The 17,562-nt window shown below is 47.5% G+C and overlaps 3 protein-coding genes across 6 annotated transcripts; 2 read left to right on the top strand and 1 right to left on the bottom strand.

Annotated features, from left to right (window-relative positions):
• The first annotated feature begins 3,102 nt into the window (after nucleotides 1-3,102).
• Nucleotides 3,103-3,819, top strand: H257_06503 (ubiquitin-conjugating enzyme E2-17 kDa). The gene has a single exon (XM_009831742.1). It carries the CDS (start codon nucleotides 3,147-3,149, stop codon nucleotides 3,588-3,590), a length of 444 nt encoding a protein of 147 aa, XP_009830044.1. The 5' UTR covers nucleotides 3,103-3,146; the 3' UTR covers nucleotides 3,591-3,819.
• Nucleotides 3,820-4,089: 270 nt separating this feature from the next.
• Nucleotides 4,090-8,252, top strand: H257_06502 (hypothetical protein; the record flags this gene model as incomplete). 3 transcript variants are annotated; one of them, XM_009831741.1, is made up of 15 exons in its annotated part: nucleotides 4,090-4,571; nucleotides 4,625-4,857; nucleotides 4,979-5,056; nucleotides 5,140-5,219; nucleotides 5,271-5,371; nucleotides 5,429-5,593; nucleotides 5,883-5,970; nucleotides 6,035-6,230; nucleotides 6,280-6,379; nucleotides 6,680-7,005; nucleotides 7,101-7,167; nucleotides 7,246-7,316; nucleotides 7,387-7,908; nucleotides 7,979-8,089; nucleotides 8,145-8,252. In XM_009831741.1, the coding sequence occupies exons 3-15, from the start codon at nucleotides 4,982-4,984 to the stop codon at nucleotides 8,250-8,252; spliced, it is 2,010 nt and encodes a 669-aa protein (XP_009830043.1). In that variant the 5' UTR covers nucleotides 4,090-4,571; nucleotides 4,625-4,857; nucleotides 4,979-4,981. The 3 variants fall into 3 exon arrangements, with proteins under 3 accessions (XP_009830043.1, XP_009830041.1, XP_009830042.1); XM_009831739.1 differs by having other exon boundaries at nucleotides 4,618-4,857; XM_009831740.1 differs by having other exon boundaries at nucleotides 4,090-4,857.
• A 273-nt stretch (nucleotides 8,253-8,525) lies between these two features.
• Nucleotides 8,526-14,508, bottom strand: H257_06501. Of its 2 annotated transcripts, XM_009831737.1 has the most exons (8): nucleotides 14,140-14,508; nucleotides 13,919-14,094; nucleotides 13,794-13,857; nucleotides 12,219-13,738; nucleotides 11,172-11,592; nucleotides 10,365-10,423; nucleotides 9,719-9,943; nucleotides 8,526-9,089 (listed from the first exon to the last, which is right to left on the bottom strand). In XM_009831737.1, exons 1-8 carry the CDS (start codon nucleotides 14,480-14,482, stop codon nucleotides 8,610-8,612), a joined length of 3,288 nt encoding a protein of 1,095 aa, XP_009830039.1. In that variant the 5' UTR covers nucleotides 14,483-14,508; the 3' UTR covers nucleotides 8,526-8,609. The 2 variants fall into 2 exon arrangements, with proteins under 2 accessions (XP_009830039.1, XP_009830040.1); XM_009831738.1 differs by lacking the exon at nucleotides 8,526-9,089 and having other exon boundaries at nucleotides 9,486-9,943.
• Between the last annotated feature and the right edge of the window lie 3,054 nt (nucleotides 14,509-17,562).

Raw genomic sequence — 17,562 nt, 5'->3', positions numbered from 1 at the left:
TTCTCTGTACATTGTTCATCATCACAATCAACACGCCAGGGCCAAATCGAGTTCAGTCTAAGGAAGAAAGCAGCGGTGAACTACTTTTCATTGCCATTTTGAAGTATTGGCATCTTCCTCAACCAATTGCGCTGAGTTGCTGAACTGCACACAAAACGGTTGCATAACTTTTAAAAACAGAACGTTAACATAACATACCAATGTATGCTATGAGTTACTAGTATAGCTCAAGATGACAATAATTGTTTGTGATCTTTATGTTATATTTAAAGTTTACGCCAAAATTCGGTCTTTACTGTTATCTGCTGCTATCTGCTGCATTGTGGCTCAGAGATCGCCGATCAACGCAATAAATAACGTGCGTGTACAACAGCATGCTGATTGGCTAATATCCACTTTGCCCTTTCCCGTAAAATTCAATTTCATTGGCTTAGTAGGCAAGTGGTGAAATGAGACCTGTTAGAATTGACCGAGTCCTGAATACCACATCACATGATCTTGCTCTCATACACAGCCTACAATTATCTCAAGGCTCCTTGCATCAACCGCCATCACAGTAATATATCGCAACAGGGCATGATAAATGTACGCAGCGATTTTCGTGATTTCACGGCATCTGATTGGACAAATTGGACAATTTTGAATTCGCAAGGTGACCTGCCTTGCGAATTCCAAAAAGAGACAGACGCATGAAAAATCAAAATCATCAATACAAACTTGAAGATATATTTAATTGAAACTGTACAATTTCAGAATTATTTATGGAATTCGCAAGGTGGTTCGCCTTGCACTCCATACAAAATTGCCTATTTCACTTTGCTTTTTCTGGTTAACCAGCATCACAAGCGATGACGTTATTATCGTCGAGAATGTCACCACATGCATCGTTGTTTTGCGGAGACGTGACAAACGCATGCAATTGGGACGAAATGGCGCGGATGTCCGACGCATGGACTGACCACCCCACAAATTGAAACACGGACGAGTCGCCAACCAACAGACCGGACGGCCAACTCGTAAACATTAGATTGTTAACTGAATGACGTAACAGAAAGTGCCAATTAGTAGCGTATGTGCCATATAAAAGTAAGCCAATCACTGATCCCTAAATTGGAAAAAGCACCAATCACAGAACAAACCAAATGAATATGTATACTCGTAGCCATACAACAGCGAAGGTTCAAATAATACGTCAACAATTGGCACACCACTTTATAGAGATATAGCATATATGAAGAGCTCTATACAGCTCACAGTCAATTGTGCGAAATACATTGCACGTTGATAATTGGTGGATTGCCCTGAAAATTATCTACAATTTAGGGCACTTCAGGATTCAAAAATGATACTAGTACCTCAATCAGGAATTATTTCTAACTTACTAGTATATTATAGTATGGTCATTCTCCGAAAAACAAAAAAAAGTTGTATTGCAACAATTGGCATTCTAACTTACTACGTTAAGCATGTGCAGTGCGTTGCTTCACAAACCGGACTGATGGACGATTGATGTGACCGGTATCTCACACGGATATAATGTTCAAGCTCCTCCATTGACAGGCTAGGTACGTTAGACACCTTTTTGAATGAGCCACCTTTTTGAAGGGATTAATAGTTCCATTAACCAGAAAAAGCAAGGTGAAATAGGCAATTTTGTATGCAGGGCAAGGTGAACCACCTTGCGAATTCCATAAATAATTCTGAAATTGTATAGTTTCAATTAAATATATCATCAAGTTTGTATTGTTGATTTTTATTTTTCATTTGTCTGTCTGTTTTTGGAATTCCCAAGGCAGGTCGCATTGCAAATTCAAAATTCTCCAATTTGTCCAATCAGATCCCCCGTGAAATCACGATAATCGCTGCGTAGATTCGTCACACCCTGTTGCGATATATTCTACTCCTGTGATGGCGGTTGATGCAAGGAGAATTGAGATAATTATGTAGGCTGTGTATGAGAGCAAGATCATGCGATGTGGTATCCCGGACTCGGTCAATTCGAACAGGTCTAGACTTCAGTAACATCACCACTTGCCTATTAAACCAATGAATGTGGTTACCCCTCATTCCACCATCAGTCCGTATCGGTGTTGTACACCTCCCTGCTGGAGTGATCACGTGGTTGCGCGGGTGTGTGGCGCAAGACTTGGTGGCACCCATCGCAAGTGCTAAAGCTGCCACTTCAGCACTTGCGATGGGTTGCTACCAAGACGCCACCGCGTTGGCCCACCAGAGCCGCCACGGCATTGCGACCCAACCGAGCGCACAACATAATGTTAGCTGTAAGGGGAGAACCACATTGGATATAGTCGGAGTGAACTCATCAGTGCACAATGCTCTGGAGCAGCATCACACAAAGCTCTACAAAATTCAAAGTTCAAACAGTTCAAAATTGTAACCTCTTCTGCCAGGATTATAGCCAATCGTGTGTAAGAAGCAAGGTGTGATGGACTCTGATTGGATATTAAAAGGAGCAAGGTGGCTCACCTTGCGAATTCCATTACCAGCTTAACTACTACGTAGTAGTCAATAAGCTTTGCAGCGAACAAGTTGAGGGTCGCTGTACGAGTAATTTAAAGAACCGTCCTTCTCTGCAAGTGCTTACCAGTAACTTGGACTGTCGAGCTCGGTTCCGTGTTTATCTGCGATTTGTGCGTACTGTATCGGTATTGCTTTGGGGGAAATCGTACCATACTCGTACACTCTTGTGCGTGTTCCTAACGTAGGAATACGCGCAAGAGTCTACGAGTAATAGTCCTTGTACGACTTCCTAACGTTAGTAACCTTGTGCTGTTTCACATCGTACTGGTAACAGGTTACTCGAGTAATTCGCACAGAAGCGGGGGTTCCGACGAGAAGTGTCCGGTTAAATACGCCCGCACCTAAGCAATCCTTCTAGAACTTCGTCCGGATACGGTTGCTGGATCGGATTTAAGCAAGGGTTTAGTATCGCAAACTGAGCCGTGAGTATCCGGACATCCATCACATGCCACGTTTTCTTCGAATTTACGGGGGTGGTAGACCCTTGGCTCCAAAGTATACTAAAGTCAAGATGATTGGCTTGTATGGCTCTCGGTAAAGAACTGTTACTTTCCGTTTTCACAGCGCCCGACCAAGTCACTTCCGCCGTCGACAACAGACTGACCATGGCTTTAAAGCGCATCAACAAAGAACTCCTAGACCTCGGCAAGGACCCCCCTGCCAACTGCTCGGCTGGCCCCGTCGGTGACGACCTCTTCCACTGGCAAGCGACCATCATGGGTCCGGAAGACTCGCCCTACTCTGGCGGCGTGTACTTCTTGAACATCCACTTCCCCGCAGATTACCCGTTCAAGCCCCCGAAAGTCAACTTCACGACGCGCATCTACCATTGCAACATCAACGCCAACGGCGGGATCTGCTTAGACATCTTGAAGGACCAATGGAGCCCTGCCCTCACCATCTCCAAAGTGCTCCTTTCGATCTGCTCGTTGTTGACGGACGCGAACCCAGATGATCCGCTTGTTCCCGAGATCGCCCAGATTTATAGAACAGACCGCGCCAAGCACGATGGCACCGCACGAGAGTGGACCGCCAAGTACGCCATGTAGACTTGCGCTTCGGCGCAAAGAAATGTAGTCAAGGGGTCGATTGGGGAAACGAGTGTGAAAGATGGGGACGAACGTGTAGTGGTGCAACAGGTTCGGATGTGGGGACACGGCGGTGCCACGAGGTGCTGAAGGCAGGCAGATTTGTCCGTCCTGCTGATCCAGTCGTGCTTGCTTCCACCTCTGCGTATCCATGCTTGTCGTATAACTTCGATTTAACTATTTGATCCCATGTTGTTGTGTTAATGCAATCGCCGCACGTGCAACGGGTTTGAACAGCGCGAGATGCGACACCTACATGTTCGAAGGAATTCCAAGGAATTCCAAGGAATTCCTCCATCGTCACATATAGCGATCCTTGCTCGGAAGATAAGAGCGATTCCTTGCATCCACCATCATCCATCCCCCATGTCCCGCATAATCTTCTTGTAGCCACATGAGCTCCTCCAGACGAGAAACATCCGGATCCCATGTATCCGGATCAAAACCTACCTGATTGTGATTGCAAACGGCATCAATATGGCGCTGAAAGAAGTGACCAGCGGGGGACAGCCATGGCGCTTGGAGAGGCGGATCGAGGACGTCACAGATAGACTGCGGGTGCTGGCACTCAAGAACTACCACGTGTTTGTTCAAAACCAGCAATGCGCGCAAGTGGTGACGTCGGAGCTGCAGTCGCTTGGGGATAACCTCACAAGCGTCCAAACGTCGCTGCCGTCCCTCGTGTCTCAAAGCAAAGCGTTGGACACGACAGCACACGACGCCGCCAAGACGAACGCCGAGATTCAATACGTGCTCGGCCAGTACGCAGGTCTCATGGGTGTCCTGGAGATTCCCCAGCTGATCGACGGCTGCATTGCCAACGACCTGCTCGAAGACGCGCTGGAAACGATCCAGTTCGCCAAGAAACTACTCGAGCAAACTTACACGTCCTCCATACAGCCCAAGTCGTCGAACGCTTCCAGCAGCATCGTGCACACCTTGGTACGTACGTCACCGCAGGCTGCTTGACGTCGTTCCCTGTCGTTAGGTCGCAGAAGTCAAGCGCGCGACCACGGCGCTGCGTGCCAAACTCGTCGACAAGCTGCGGGGCGAGCTGCCCCTGGCCAAGTGTCTGCATCTAGTGGCGTATTTACGACGCGTGGATGGGCTGTGGACGCCCCTGCCCGCGGACTACGACTACCACTTGAAGCAAGAGTTTTTGGCATGTCGAGATGCGTACCTGTCCAAGACCGTGCAAAGCATCCCCACGTCGGACGCGTACAATTATGTGAGTCGAAAGATATGATGGCATCAGATCCATCGTCCACCCACCTAGCCATCGAAGATGTCGACTTGAAGTAGTCGGGCGGATGGTTAACCTGTGCGTGCATGTATGCTCCTTCTTGTAGTTGATGCAAATCGTGGATGCAAAGCGAACGAGTTGGTTTGACATGATCACGCAGTACTCGGCCATCTTTGGCCATCACGTACGTGGCAGTCTCTCACACCATTGTCATTCGTGTTTGTGACCAGCTTGCCTCATATTAATTATACCCACTTTGCTGTATAGCAAGTGCAAGGTCGAGTGGACGCGGCTTTGTGTGCATGGGCCGTTCGAACCGTGTCCGACCTGACCCGTCTTTTGGAAACGTACGCGCTTGTCCTGCAATATGCGCGCCTGACGCTCTTGATGACTGGTAGGGTCCTGCCCAACGTGGTCGAGTTCAATGCGATCGCTACCATCATGGAACAAGTTCTCTTCTTTGGCGGGTCACTTGGCCGCGTGGGCGTGGATTTCAGAGGTACAGTCCGTCGCCAGTCCTAGTACGACTGTAGCTGGACCGATTGGGTTCGTGTAGGTCTTGTGTTGGTGATTTTTCAGTCACATGTTGTGGCTCGCGTGACGACTCAATGGACCGATGCCGTCGACGCGTTCGACGCGGCGTTGTCTATGCAAGGCGGCGGCGCCATCATGATCCAATCATTTCGACCTGTTTCGACACCTGTCGACCCCACCGGTGGTGGTAGGTATTGATTGTCCTTTTACCCAAAATGTTGGACTTTTGATTCTTTGCCAAATCTATCGATCGATTCATTGTCCTGACTTTTGTAAAGATCGTACTAAGTACTTGGTTGAAGCGAGGATTTGATTGGCCACTTGATTCGCGATCTGGTTTTTGATTGGTCGTATATCGATTGTCTGGTGATTTGGTGATTCTGCTCATGCTGGATTGAGCACCCCACTCTAATTTCGAATATATCGACAATATTTGTACGAATCGAACAACTCGTGGAAGTTGATCCCCGTCATAGACTCGTCGGTGGCGCCGCCGTCGATCATGACGTTTCCAGCGCTCGCCCAGCTCACCAACGCCATCTTGACCTCGTTCAACGACCTTCGGTACATCAAATCTCCATCGCAGTCTGTTGTGGTGGGGCGCGTACACGATGAAAAATCTGCGTAGGCTGTGTGCGCTGCTATCGCTGCAATACCGGTTATCGCTGTGTCTTCAACAATCGATGGCGAGGGTGGTGGTGGCAGTGGGGGCTTTTTGCCGACGTCATGCATTGACTCCAGACGAGGTTGCAGACAACATGGGAGGGGGGGGGGGACAGTCGAGTAAAGTGCCATTGGAAGTGCAAGTGTTTCGATTGATCCAGGTACGTACCTAGCTTCGAAAGCGTATGTGACGATGGGATGGTGGTGTAGGTGATGCACACTGCGTGGGTGCCGTATATCATCCGTAGCTTCCACAAGCTGTTTACCGAGCCCAAGGGTCGACAGATGCCCACTGCGCTCGATGAGGCAAGTCCACCTACTGCTTTGTATGTGACCTGTGTTGATGAGTAGAACGCGCTGACGACGCAAATGCGCGAGTTGCATCTGCTTGTAGTAGTACCTGTGTCATCAGCGTCTACCGGAAGTGACCAACCACCGCCTAGTCGAGTAGTTCCCTAAGATCGCAATAAAAACTAATGAGAGTTTTGTGGTGGTGTTGGCCTACCGCCATACTAGTATAGGCACCCATGTATATTTAGAACTCGAGTGGAAACAGTCGCATTGGGCAACATTCACCATTGTACATCAACAAACATGTCGGCATGGGTAGACGGACCGCAGGAGCACACGTCGAGCCCTCTTCCTCGGCGCCACAAGACGTTGGAATTGGTGCTGGACGATGAAAGCGACGAACCCGAGGTGCCGGATGTTGGCAAAAGACGCGATATCGGGGGCCTTCCTAGCCAAGGAGTGACCAAGTCTTCATACTCGGGGGTGGCGGTGGAAATGGTTCTGCCATCTACGTCAGAGACACTGCGTTTCGCAGGCGGGCCTCAACTTGCTGCCACACAGACGCAGTACATTGAAGATCTAATTCGAGACTTCTTTCGGACTTATCAAATCACCGCCGCGCTCGACGCGTTCGAGTGCGAACGGGTACGACGACTCACCACCACCAGTTGCCAAATCTAGCCATGTTTATGTACAACATGGTTGCCCTCTTAATCATCTGGGTTGTGTGATGTACGTAGCCCATTGTCGACGCCAGCAAGGCGTTGGATCGAGGGAGTCTTGGCTTGGATGTGACCGACGGGGGCGGTGAGTAGCAGCAGCCCCCCCATCATCGCACCCCCCCTCAATATCTAGTCCATCCAAACAACGGGACCATGTTCGTAGGATATGGCCAAAGTCGACTGGAAAGCTTTGTGCAGTCGTGGAACCAAGTGGAGCATGGTGTCGAGTTCGTGGTACATTGCTCCATTCCACTGGCTTTGCCGGTCGAATCAAAATATATGACGGCGACATTTGAGTATCTAGAAACAACCAACAGCCAGGAAACCTAAGAAGAAAAAAACTCCACCGCCGTCAGCGTTGGCGATCTCCCCCCTACCAACAGGGACAGCGCCCCCTGTGCCGGAAGTGAACGAGCCAGTCGCCGAGTGGGACTTGGGGGTCCCTGGGTGCACCCCCAAGCCGCGCATCCACGACTTGAAGAGCTTTGGCTTTGACGATGTCGACGACCTCAGCTGTCCCACGTCACCAGGCGTCGCTACCCCGTCGAGCCCAGTGCTGGACAAGCTGGCCCAGCGCTCGAAGACAACAACGTCGTCTTCCCAAGGCAAGAAGGTGTCAATTGGGGAAGACGGGTCCACGCCCAAGAAGCAGTACATTTTCTACCGCGAAACCCCGCCATCGTTTGTCACTGAGAGCGAAGAAGCTGCGCGGGAAGTGATGGAGAAGCTATCCCTGGACCCCCAGTACGACATCGTCCCCCCCGAGGCGCAGCAGCGGTTTGTTGAGTTGTCAAGCAGCGAAGTCAGCAAGTACGCCGTCGGCAAGGTGCGGCACGAGTCTGTATTGCTTAAACACTTGTGATTTATCATTATACCCTTGTACAACCCTTTTGTAGCGGGTCGAAGGGCTCGGGGCCACGCGCTCGATCTGTGGCATCGTGTCCAAGACGTTTGGAAGCAAATTATGCGGCACGAGTGGGCCTGGCACGATCGTCATCGATACCCAAGTGGGTTTTAAATCCTCGAAAACGAACGAATCGTTCTAACCCCATTACGTTCTAGCCGGAAGTGGATGCTTCTCCAGTCCCGTCGGCCACTGGCCTAACTTGCGCGACGTCGTTCTCGGCTGAAGACGAAGCACTCATCGATGCGCTTCTCGAAAGCAATTGAACCATCCTATAGATATCATACAGTATATATTGTGCTTTCGAGTGAAATTTCGTGTTATGGTGTGGTTTCTCGTTGGAATTTAAATCGATTTAATTGGCTACCTCAGATGAGCTCAAAATTATTAGCCAATCAAAACCTTCTAAATAAAATTCAACCAATCAGATCGATTGTGGATCGGTTTCGTGGATTGCACCCCCTTCCCAAATTTGTATCAAATCGAAAATAGATCGATCGTCCTAACAAATCACCGACACAACTCTACACTTGTATCCCTTCAAATAGCACCAACTACACATGTGTAGTGGTGACATGCGACTATAGTAATAGACTTTGTTACAGTATTTACACATTCGTCCACTACTCCTCGGGGGATGGCTCGTGTGTCGACAGTGTGTCCAATGCACTGGTCAACGACGCCGACGGCGTCAAGCTCTTGCCCGCTACGCGCGTGGTCTGCAGTTCGTGGTGTTGTAAAAAGTAATTGGTCCACAGCTTGAGCGCCTGGTGCCCCGTCCAAACCCACAATGGGCCAACGACAGGGGTGTAGTCTGGATTGAGAAAGAACGACGCGGCTGCACACAGCGGAGTCCACACTGACACGGTGCGCGAGGCGACTCCCGCGAGCTTGCGCTGCTGGTACGAGTCGTACACGAACGTGCCGTAGAGCCCGGACGTGAGCGCGTTGGCCAAGTGCAGCAAGCAGTGCTCGTTGAACTCGAATGCGTTTGGAAACTGCGACAACATTTGGAACACGGCGTCCAGAAACTGGAAAAAGATGGGCGACATCTTGGCCCGCATCGGGTCTTTGCCGCGGTTGCCCCCCAGCCGCTCCATAAACTAAACCAAACACGTACGACACACAGAAAGGTCAATATAGTTCACATCGGCAAGATATATATATATATATCATATAATAAAATGATCTCCCACTTCGAAACGGGTTGTACCCGATAAACTTTATAAACTAATAATGAGCTATTGAAGATTCATCCAAACAATAATACTTGCATAATCTAACATACTGTATATAAATTGCAAAAGTTATGCCGTTTCAAAGTGGGAGGGAGATCAATATCAGCAAAACAAATACAACATTGACGTACGCATCGTCTCGAGGCCGAAACTATCAGCACTGGTAGCGTGGAAGAAAGCCATGTGAATATATATATATATATATATATATATAAGTATTTTATATAAATGGATTTATAGTTGGACACGAAACATATTTTTATACATAAAGCCAGCCCCATTTGTCTAAATATAATTAATATACATGTATAAATAAATATAAACGTGTAGGTCGAATACAATACATCGTTCTGTGTTTTGTGTATCTTGTGACAATATATATATACATATGATAGATGTGCGTCGTATCTACATAGTCAACCCGATTTCTTTAAACACATACATGTATAAATATAAAGGTCATATACACTATAGCGCAATGTATTTTTATATACCTTGTGCCCAAACAAACACCAGTCCTTTTCTACGAGCGTGGCAAACCCATGCAGCGTGCGGTAGTGCGGATCAAGCATAATCTGAGCCAAGCAGACCAGCTGACACGTCCGGTCCCATCCGTCGCTGCAGTGGACGAGGGCCGACGCGCCTTCGACCTCGAGCACCCGCGCTATGCGACACGCGCCGTCCAGAACCAAATGCAAGTGCTCAAACCATCGTGTGGCCTACGTCCGTCGTATTATACATTGAAAAAGAAATATTCAAAGCAACCAAAGTAAGCATCCAGTGTTCGCTAAAGAATAGACTAAGAATCGGCGACGTGTGATGAAAGTTAAAGCCACCGCCATAATATCGGCGTTGTCATGGGTAGAAATTGAAACAGAGAGAAAATATAACATGGAGATGCGCAAACATACAGTACACACACAAGCAATACATATATGCATATACCGATCAGGCTTAAAAAATGGGATTATAACATCGAAATACGGAAACATACACAAGAGTAATATATATATATAGAGGCAACAATCATATCGTTCGGTCTTAAAAATAGGAAAATAAAATGGAAATACGCAGACAATACTCTAGTAATATATATATATATATATATGCGCCACATCATATTGGCCATTTCGTTCTTACCTCGACAGCCGACCACCATGTCTTGTCGTATTCTGGCATGATACAGATCTTCACCATGGCTACACCAGATGATAAAAAATCACGATCACTTTTAACACGGAATAAATATATGAATATATATATGTTGGCAACTCTATGAACCCAAATCATCAAATTTTGAAGGAAGATATAAAATTATTATTATTATTATTATTTTGATTTTTGGAACTGTTATATAGGGGTTTCAAATACATAATCCAACGAGACGATTGTTATTATTGTCTAATATATTCTAAACTGGAGCCATACGGAGAATGAATTTCGACACAACCAAAATGTGCAATAAATTCGACGGAAGAATTGAGCCAATCACAAAATTGAACGAAATCGTCAGTTCCACACACATCAACATCGAAACAAACTTCGTGTATGAATTTAAATTAGTGTGATTGTCTTGATCTTTTGTACAAATACATACAAACAATGCAGTATTGTCAAGTCGATTCGAAATTGGTGTGGGGTGCTCAATCGAATGAGAAGATGAACCAAATCTGCAGAGCGACCAATCAAAACCCCGAACAAGAGTCAAGTAGCCAATCAAATTCTCGTTTCAACCATTCGACATCGAATTAGTGGGTGACTTCAATTAGTGTGACACCAGACGGTTTTACATACAAAAGCCAATACAACGAATCGATCGATCCATGTTTGGCGAATATGCACACAAGTCACCCAAATTTTGGGTAAAATATAGGAAACAACCTATCGATCGACGGATTTGGTAAATAGCAACACAAGTAGACAAAAAAAGATCAATTCACAATATACCTTGGTACGACGCTTGCATTTTGTACATGTTGGCAATGTTGAGATGGTAAATGATAGCTCGTTCGTAATTCTCGGAGGTTTCAACGCCGCCTTTTCCCATGAGGCGGTTGCCCGCGGCGGCTTTGGACTTGCGCGCGTCGAAAATGTAAAACGGTTTCGACGGCCCTGGCCGCTGTCTGTAGCAGTTGACAATGCCTTCGTCCATGTTGCACGAGGCGCCGCTGAGGAGCCGACCCAGCAGCGGTTGCGATGACCGCGCGAGAACCGACTTGTGCACAGGGTGTAGCCACGTCACGACGGGGAGCCGCCCCTTGGCACGGAACCCCGCGGCGCTTTCGATGCTGCTTTGGGAGAGCGATGCGGGTACGACCAGCGTCGGCGGGTACGAGTCACACACGTCGCCATTGTCGTTGTCAATCCACTACCACCACATAACACATGATGATGATGGTGATGATCTGTGAGGATACTATTGATATACATATATATATATATATATATTGAAAGAAAGATCATCAAAGTGCATTCTAGTAGCATAGACGATTTTGGTAAGAGAGTAGAGGCTTTTACTTTGAGAGAGGGGCAGAAGATGGAAATACGTAAACGGGGAAGGTTCGATTATGATATGTATAATATAGACAATCTGTGACGATACTATATATATATATATATATAATCGTAATAATATCATGAAACTTCATCCTGTAAGCATATACGATTGCAGGAAGTGTGGAGGTTTAGTTAGAAATAGGTAGAAGGTGGATGTACGTCATGGCAGAGTTGATTACGATATATATATCCAAGCGCATTCCAGTAAACATGTACTAGTAGTAGTCAATAAAAGCGGTGGAATCGGAGGCAAATAAATAAATATACATGTAAAGATAGGAAAAAGCACGAGGGTGACAAGTCCAGGGCGAAACAAATGTGATGGGAGCGATAGTGTAGAAATCAACAAACATCGTCATCCAGATGTCATCCGTACACGACCCCCCAAATTCCAAACAACAGAGAAGCAACTATCTCTCTCATTTTCAACGACCAGACCTGAAAATGTGTGTCGTCGTTCAGTCCCAGTCGTTCGTACTCGGTTGCGAGATGGGCAAACTGCCAGCCGTCCACGGGAACATGCGACATGATGTACAGAAATGCAAAGTGGGGGATGTCTCCACCTGATCCTTCCGTCATACTGCTGCACCCCACAAGGTGCACGGGGGTGTGGCGCTGGGTGCATTCGGCTAGGCGGTTCACCAGCGTCTGGAGGGTCTCCGCCTTGTCGTCGGCCACATCCAAACGAAGCGCCCGCACGTCTTTGCACGTAACTGCCAGCGCCGAGGTGCCCTGCAGGCGACAAGCCGCCGGGTCCTTGGTGAATCCCGTGCCGACGCCCCCGCCAGCCCTGGACACCGACACGATCGCAAACAGCGGAATTTCCACCAGCGTCGGGCCGTGGGCTTCCAGGGGTAAAAACAGCAGCCGGTAGTTGGTCACCATGACGATACCCCGAACATGGCAGTCCATGAGCGCGGCGGTCGCGGGGAATCGGGACAGATGCATCCGCCGCTCGCCTTTGAGCAGCGGTACGAGCGGTAGCCGCCGCGGCTCGATGTGCGGGTGTGCACGCTTGTACGCGTCAACCACTGAGCAAAACTCGGCTTTGACCGCGTCCGACGCAAACTGGTACACCACGTCTGACCGGTGCACAAAGCACAGCCGAACGGCGTCACTACCTACGGCCCCTGCCTGCACGTGCACGTCTGGAAACCGAAAGCTAAACGTTGATCCTCGAACGATGGATGTGACGTGGACGAGCCCGAGGGTCGGGTTCACAGTCAGCCGGTACCGATCCGATGCCTTGCGGAACAGTGTCACGTAATACGAAGTTGTCGGGAGCAGCAGGTTAGGATTCTCAGACAAAGAAGACGCGGTGGTGTCACGATCGTCCTCTTCGAGGAGCTCCTCCACAGGCGGAATGTCCCGAATGTCAGTGGCATGCTGACGCCCCGCCGCCGCCGCCACGTCGTCCTCATCGACCTGGTCGTACGGGTCGATATCTGGGGTGGACAGATGCATGAGAGCCTCCACGTTATCGTCGTCGTCATGGCTGTTGCTATTGCCAACCACAGACAGCGTATGGGGCACGTGGTCGTGGGTGGGAATACTGTCCAAGAGCACCATCAAAGACAGGATGGACCGGATTGCTAGATCTGGCACCCCCGACGATGTCTTGTCTGGCTGCACATTGCTAGGCAGATGCCGCGTCGACTTGCGAGAGACGAAGAAGGGGGTGGTGTCGTCCGACAGCGACATCATCGGGGGGGGCGGCATCGACGACGCCGACAAGAGGGGCGTGGCCACGTCGTTGCCTTCGCTGTCGTTTGAGTCCATGTCGTCATGGTATTCGTAATGCGCGACGATCGTCGCCAGCACATGCTTGAGGATGCTCATGATGATACCCGCAGTGGTCACCGTCAGGCGGGGCCCTATCGCCGCCGCGGAGATTTCGTCCTTCACGGACGGGGACAGGTGCCCGTCGTCTGTGGCGACGTCAACCGCCGCGAGAAACTCTACAAGGTCGTGGGGGCTTTGTAATCGTTTGACAGAAAAAGTAAGTTTTCGTACGATCAATGGTGGCTGGGAGAACGTCGGAGGACGGGGTGTCTGGAGGCGGTGGTGGCGGTGGCGGCTGTAGGAGCAGGTCCGTGTGGACATTTGAAACATGTGATATATATATATATATGCTGTACCGCGTCGTTGAGGCGTGGCCGAATGTGTAGGTCGAATTGAGCATTTAAAAAGTCCTTGAACCAGGCGCTACAGAGCGTACACACTTTCACGGTTGACGATTCGTCGTAGCCAAAGCTGCGCGGCACTTGGCGATGGGAGATGCACTTCCCACAGGAAATGTAGCCACACGTCATGCCTGTGTAGACGGTTAGTGTCACATGGATGGAGGACATACGCGTACAGTTGGTGGGCCGCGCGAGGAGCGCAAACTTCTTGGCACAGGATGCACACTTGGCCGCCTCCCGCTTCATGTCAGCCCCGACGCGAGGAATCCCGGCGTTTCCCGCCGGCCGCTGGTGTTTCATCAAGAGCGACTCGAGCTTTGTCGTGACAGTCGCCGACGTCCGGAGCGTCGCCGCCAAGATGGCCTTGTCGTCTTTCTCGAGACCTTGGCCGTGTGCTTCGTAGAGCACCTTGAGCGTGATGTCAGCATTCACTAAAGACGATATGGACACGGTTTCCTTGTTCGATGTGCTGTACGTCCGTGCATTGTAGCTGAATTTCGCACGCGGCGTTGGCTTCATCGCGGTGTGCAGAAGTTGTGAATTGCCTGAGCTGAATACAAAGATTGGATTGGTTAAAAGGAGATCATATACCAAGTACTGATTGGCTGAATCTAGAGTGTTGTGGTGAGATGAAAAGTCAACACTCACAAGACAGTAAAGTTATCTGTAGGACTGTCGTGTGATTTCAATACAAGGCTCCAATTGATGGCATATTCGAGGAGAGCAAAATACATGTACTCCCAGTATTTGACTGCCACACAGTACTGTACTGGTGTGCGTACATGCTTCTGCGTAACGTTATGCATACAGGTACGCAAAGTACCGATACTACATGATTTTGCGGTTAATTTCGAAAAATAATTTGGTATATTTTGTAGAACCCTATTTAAGTTCGCAATATTTACATTGCTAATTTAATTCTGTGGGATCCCATAGCTTTGTTACATGAATGCGAGTTTGAAACGAACAAAAGTCAGCTTTGAGCACGACTGTATACGCTGCACATGGGAAATATAATGGTTGTGCACGTACTGTATTGTGTTGGAGATTTTGAGAATTCAATGATTGAACCGCGAAATATAATAAGCGAAATCGAAATCAAAATTAATGACTTGTTAATGGAATTCGCAAGGTCAGCCACCTTGCTCCTTTTTAATATCCAATCAGAGTCCATCAAACCTTGCTTCTTACACACGATTGGCTATAATACTGGCAGAAGAGGTTACATTTTTGAACTGTTTGAATTTTGTAGAGCTTTTCTGCTCGAGAGAATTGTGCACTGATGAGTTCATTCCGACTATATCCAATGTGGTTCTTCCCTTACAGCTAACATTACGTTGTGGCCTCGGTTGGGTCGCAATGCCGTGACAGCTCTGGTGGGCCAATGCGGTGGTGCGAGACGTCTTGGTACAGTAGGAACCCATCGCAAGTGCTGAAGTGGCGGCTTCAGCACTTGCGATGGGTGCCACCAAGTCTTGCGCCACACACCCGCGCAACCACGTGACTACTCCAGTAGGGAGGTGTACGGCACCGACACGGACTGATGGTGGAATGAGGGATGACCACATTCATTGGTTTAACAGGCAAGTGGTGATGTTACTGAAGTCTAGACCTGTTCGAATTGACCGAGTCCGGGATACCACATCGCATGATCTTGCTCTCATACACAGTCTACATATTTATCTCAATGCTCCTTGCATCAACCGCCATCACAGGAGTAGAATATATCGCAACCGGGTGTGACGAATCTACGCAGCGATTTTCGTGATTTCACGGCATCTGATTGGACAAATTGGAGAATTTTGAATTTGCAATGCGACCTGCCCGACCTGCCTTGGGAATTCCAAAAACAGACAGACAAATGAAAAATAAAAATCAACAATACAAACTTGATGATATATTTAATTGCATCTGTACAATTTCAGAATTATTTATGGAATTCGCAAGGTGGTTCACCTTGCGCAATATACAAAATTGCATATTTCACCTTGCTTTTTCTGGTTAATGTAAAACAAATTTTCTTGCTGCTATTTCGTTTTCATTTCTCAATATTTTAGCAAATAGAGACGTAGAATCGAGAGATCTCAACGTGGTGAAGAAATTCTACGTTTCAGATTTAAATTTGATGAAGCATTGGTCAAAAATAGAATTTAGCCAAGTGGTATTTTGCATGGGCGAAATGAATTTTGATCTTTGTACGAATGAGCCTAGTATCCGTACATCATATCCGGAGGTAAGTGGACCTTTAACCTACCTCTACAGTGATAAAACGCAGGCATATCGGGATTTACAGTTAACTTATTAAATTGTTTGGGTTTAATTACATTATTTATACGTTAAATAATATAACCTCCAGTTTTGGCATCATAGGTGATGTGCACAATACTACAGGTAACGTTACTTGAAGTATTTTTCGAAGTTAACCGCAAAACGGTGCACTTCGAGGTATAAATAAAATGCACATAATAACGTTATCGTACCTGGTCATCAAACGATTAATTTCGGGCAACTTTACAATCTTGCTCGCATACACTTCGTATTACTCGTACAAAGTACAGCAATGTACGCAGGGCACATGTAGTTTATTGGATTGAGCGGATGGGATTTTCAAAACCAGACCTACGATGTAGTAGTATTACTACTAGTAGTACTACATAGTACTAATAGTGTGGATTGCACTATACTATACTGTACTACTATGTAGTATTAATAGAATATCACTCAATCCGCACTAATTATGGGCTAATGTGGACCACACCAATTTTGAATAACGTTATGGAGAATTACTTACTTTTATCTTAATTTTTGTATGAGGCATATCTCACAAAAAGGCACATCACAAATCAGTATTGAAGTAAACAGTAAAAAAGTGCAGACATACAGTATCATATCCAAGGGTGATTATACATACGTTAGAGCCTGTTCCAAGTAGAATTGGAAAAAAACGAAAAATGGGGTGACAAAATATTTATACATATTTACCCATTTACGAAACAAGATCAACACTCCGATAGTGAAGTTCATACTTTATTTTGAAAGAGAATGATGGTTACGAAACTTGGTATTTCATCCCATTTTCTACCCATTCTATGATCATGATTGATTGGACATAAATCATTAGACTAAGATGCATGCTGATTGGTCAATAACACAGTGTTGTCGGCGATGCACAGAAAGGTGTGGCGGGTGCAGCGCAGGTGGCGTGTGAACCATCCGTCGTATGTGCCGTCGGACTTGACTTGCTGCCACGTGGTACTGGGTACGACAACAGTGTTGATGCCAGGGGCGCGGTTGCTACGTTCGTCGATCGAAAGGCGGCGCCAACGACAGCAACTCACGCTGCAGTGGTCGAGTCCATCATGTCAAATTGAAAAGTTGGAATGGGATTGGGATCAATGATTGGATAGTGGGCATCCATTATTAGCCAGTCATTGGCGAAATAGCTGAGGTGCCCAAAATGGGATGAAATGGGGTCATGTACCCCATTTTGAAAAATGGATTTTGTAATGAGTTGGGGAGCGTTTTGATTGGATAATGCCCATTTTGAAAAGTACTTTTCATTAGAGCCTGTTCCAAGTACTTTTCAAAATGGGCATTAT

Source organism: Aphanomyces astaci (genome assembly GCF_000520075.1).
Source record: "Aphanomyces astaci strain APO3 unplaced genomic scaffold supercont1.13, whole genome shotgun sequence".
Classification (NCBI taxonomy): Eukaryota; Oomycota; class Saprolegniomycetes; order Saprolegniales; family Verrucalvaceae; genus Aphanomyces; species Aphanomyces astaci.
The sequence above is the reverse complement of the archived record's forward strand: the minus strand, read 5'-3'. Positions and strand labels throughout refer to the sequence as shown.

Excerpts from the sequence above, each read along its gene's own strand:
- H257_06503 (XM_009831742.1), top strand. The coding sequence starts at position 3,147 with ATGGCTTTAAAGCGCATCAACAAAGAACTCCTAGACCTCGGCAAGGAC.
- H257_06501 (XM_009831737.1), bottom strand. The coding sequence starts at position 14,482 with ATGAAGCCAACGCCGCGTGCGAAATTCAGCTACAATGCACGGACGTAC. Across the intron at positions 14,095-14,139 it reads CCTCGCGCGGCCCACCAACT|GCATGACGTGTGGCTACATT; the intron begins GTACGCGTATGT and ends CCGTCTACACAG. Across the intron at positions 10,424-11,171 it reads AATGCAAGCGTCGTACCAAG|CCATGGTGAAGATCTGTATC; the intron begins GTATATTGTGAA and ends CATCTGGTGTAG.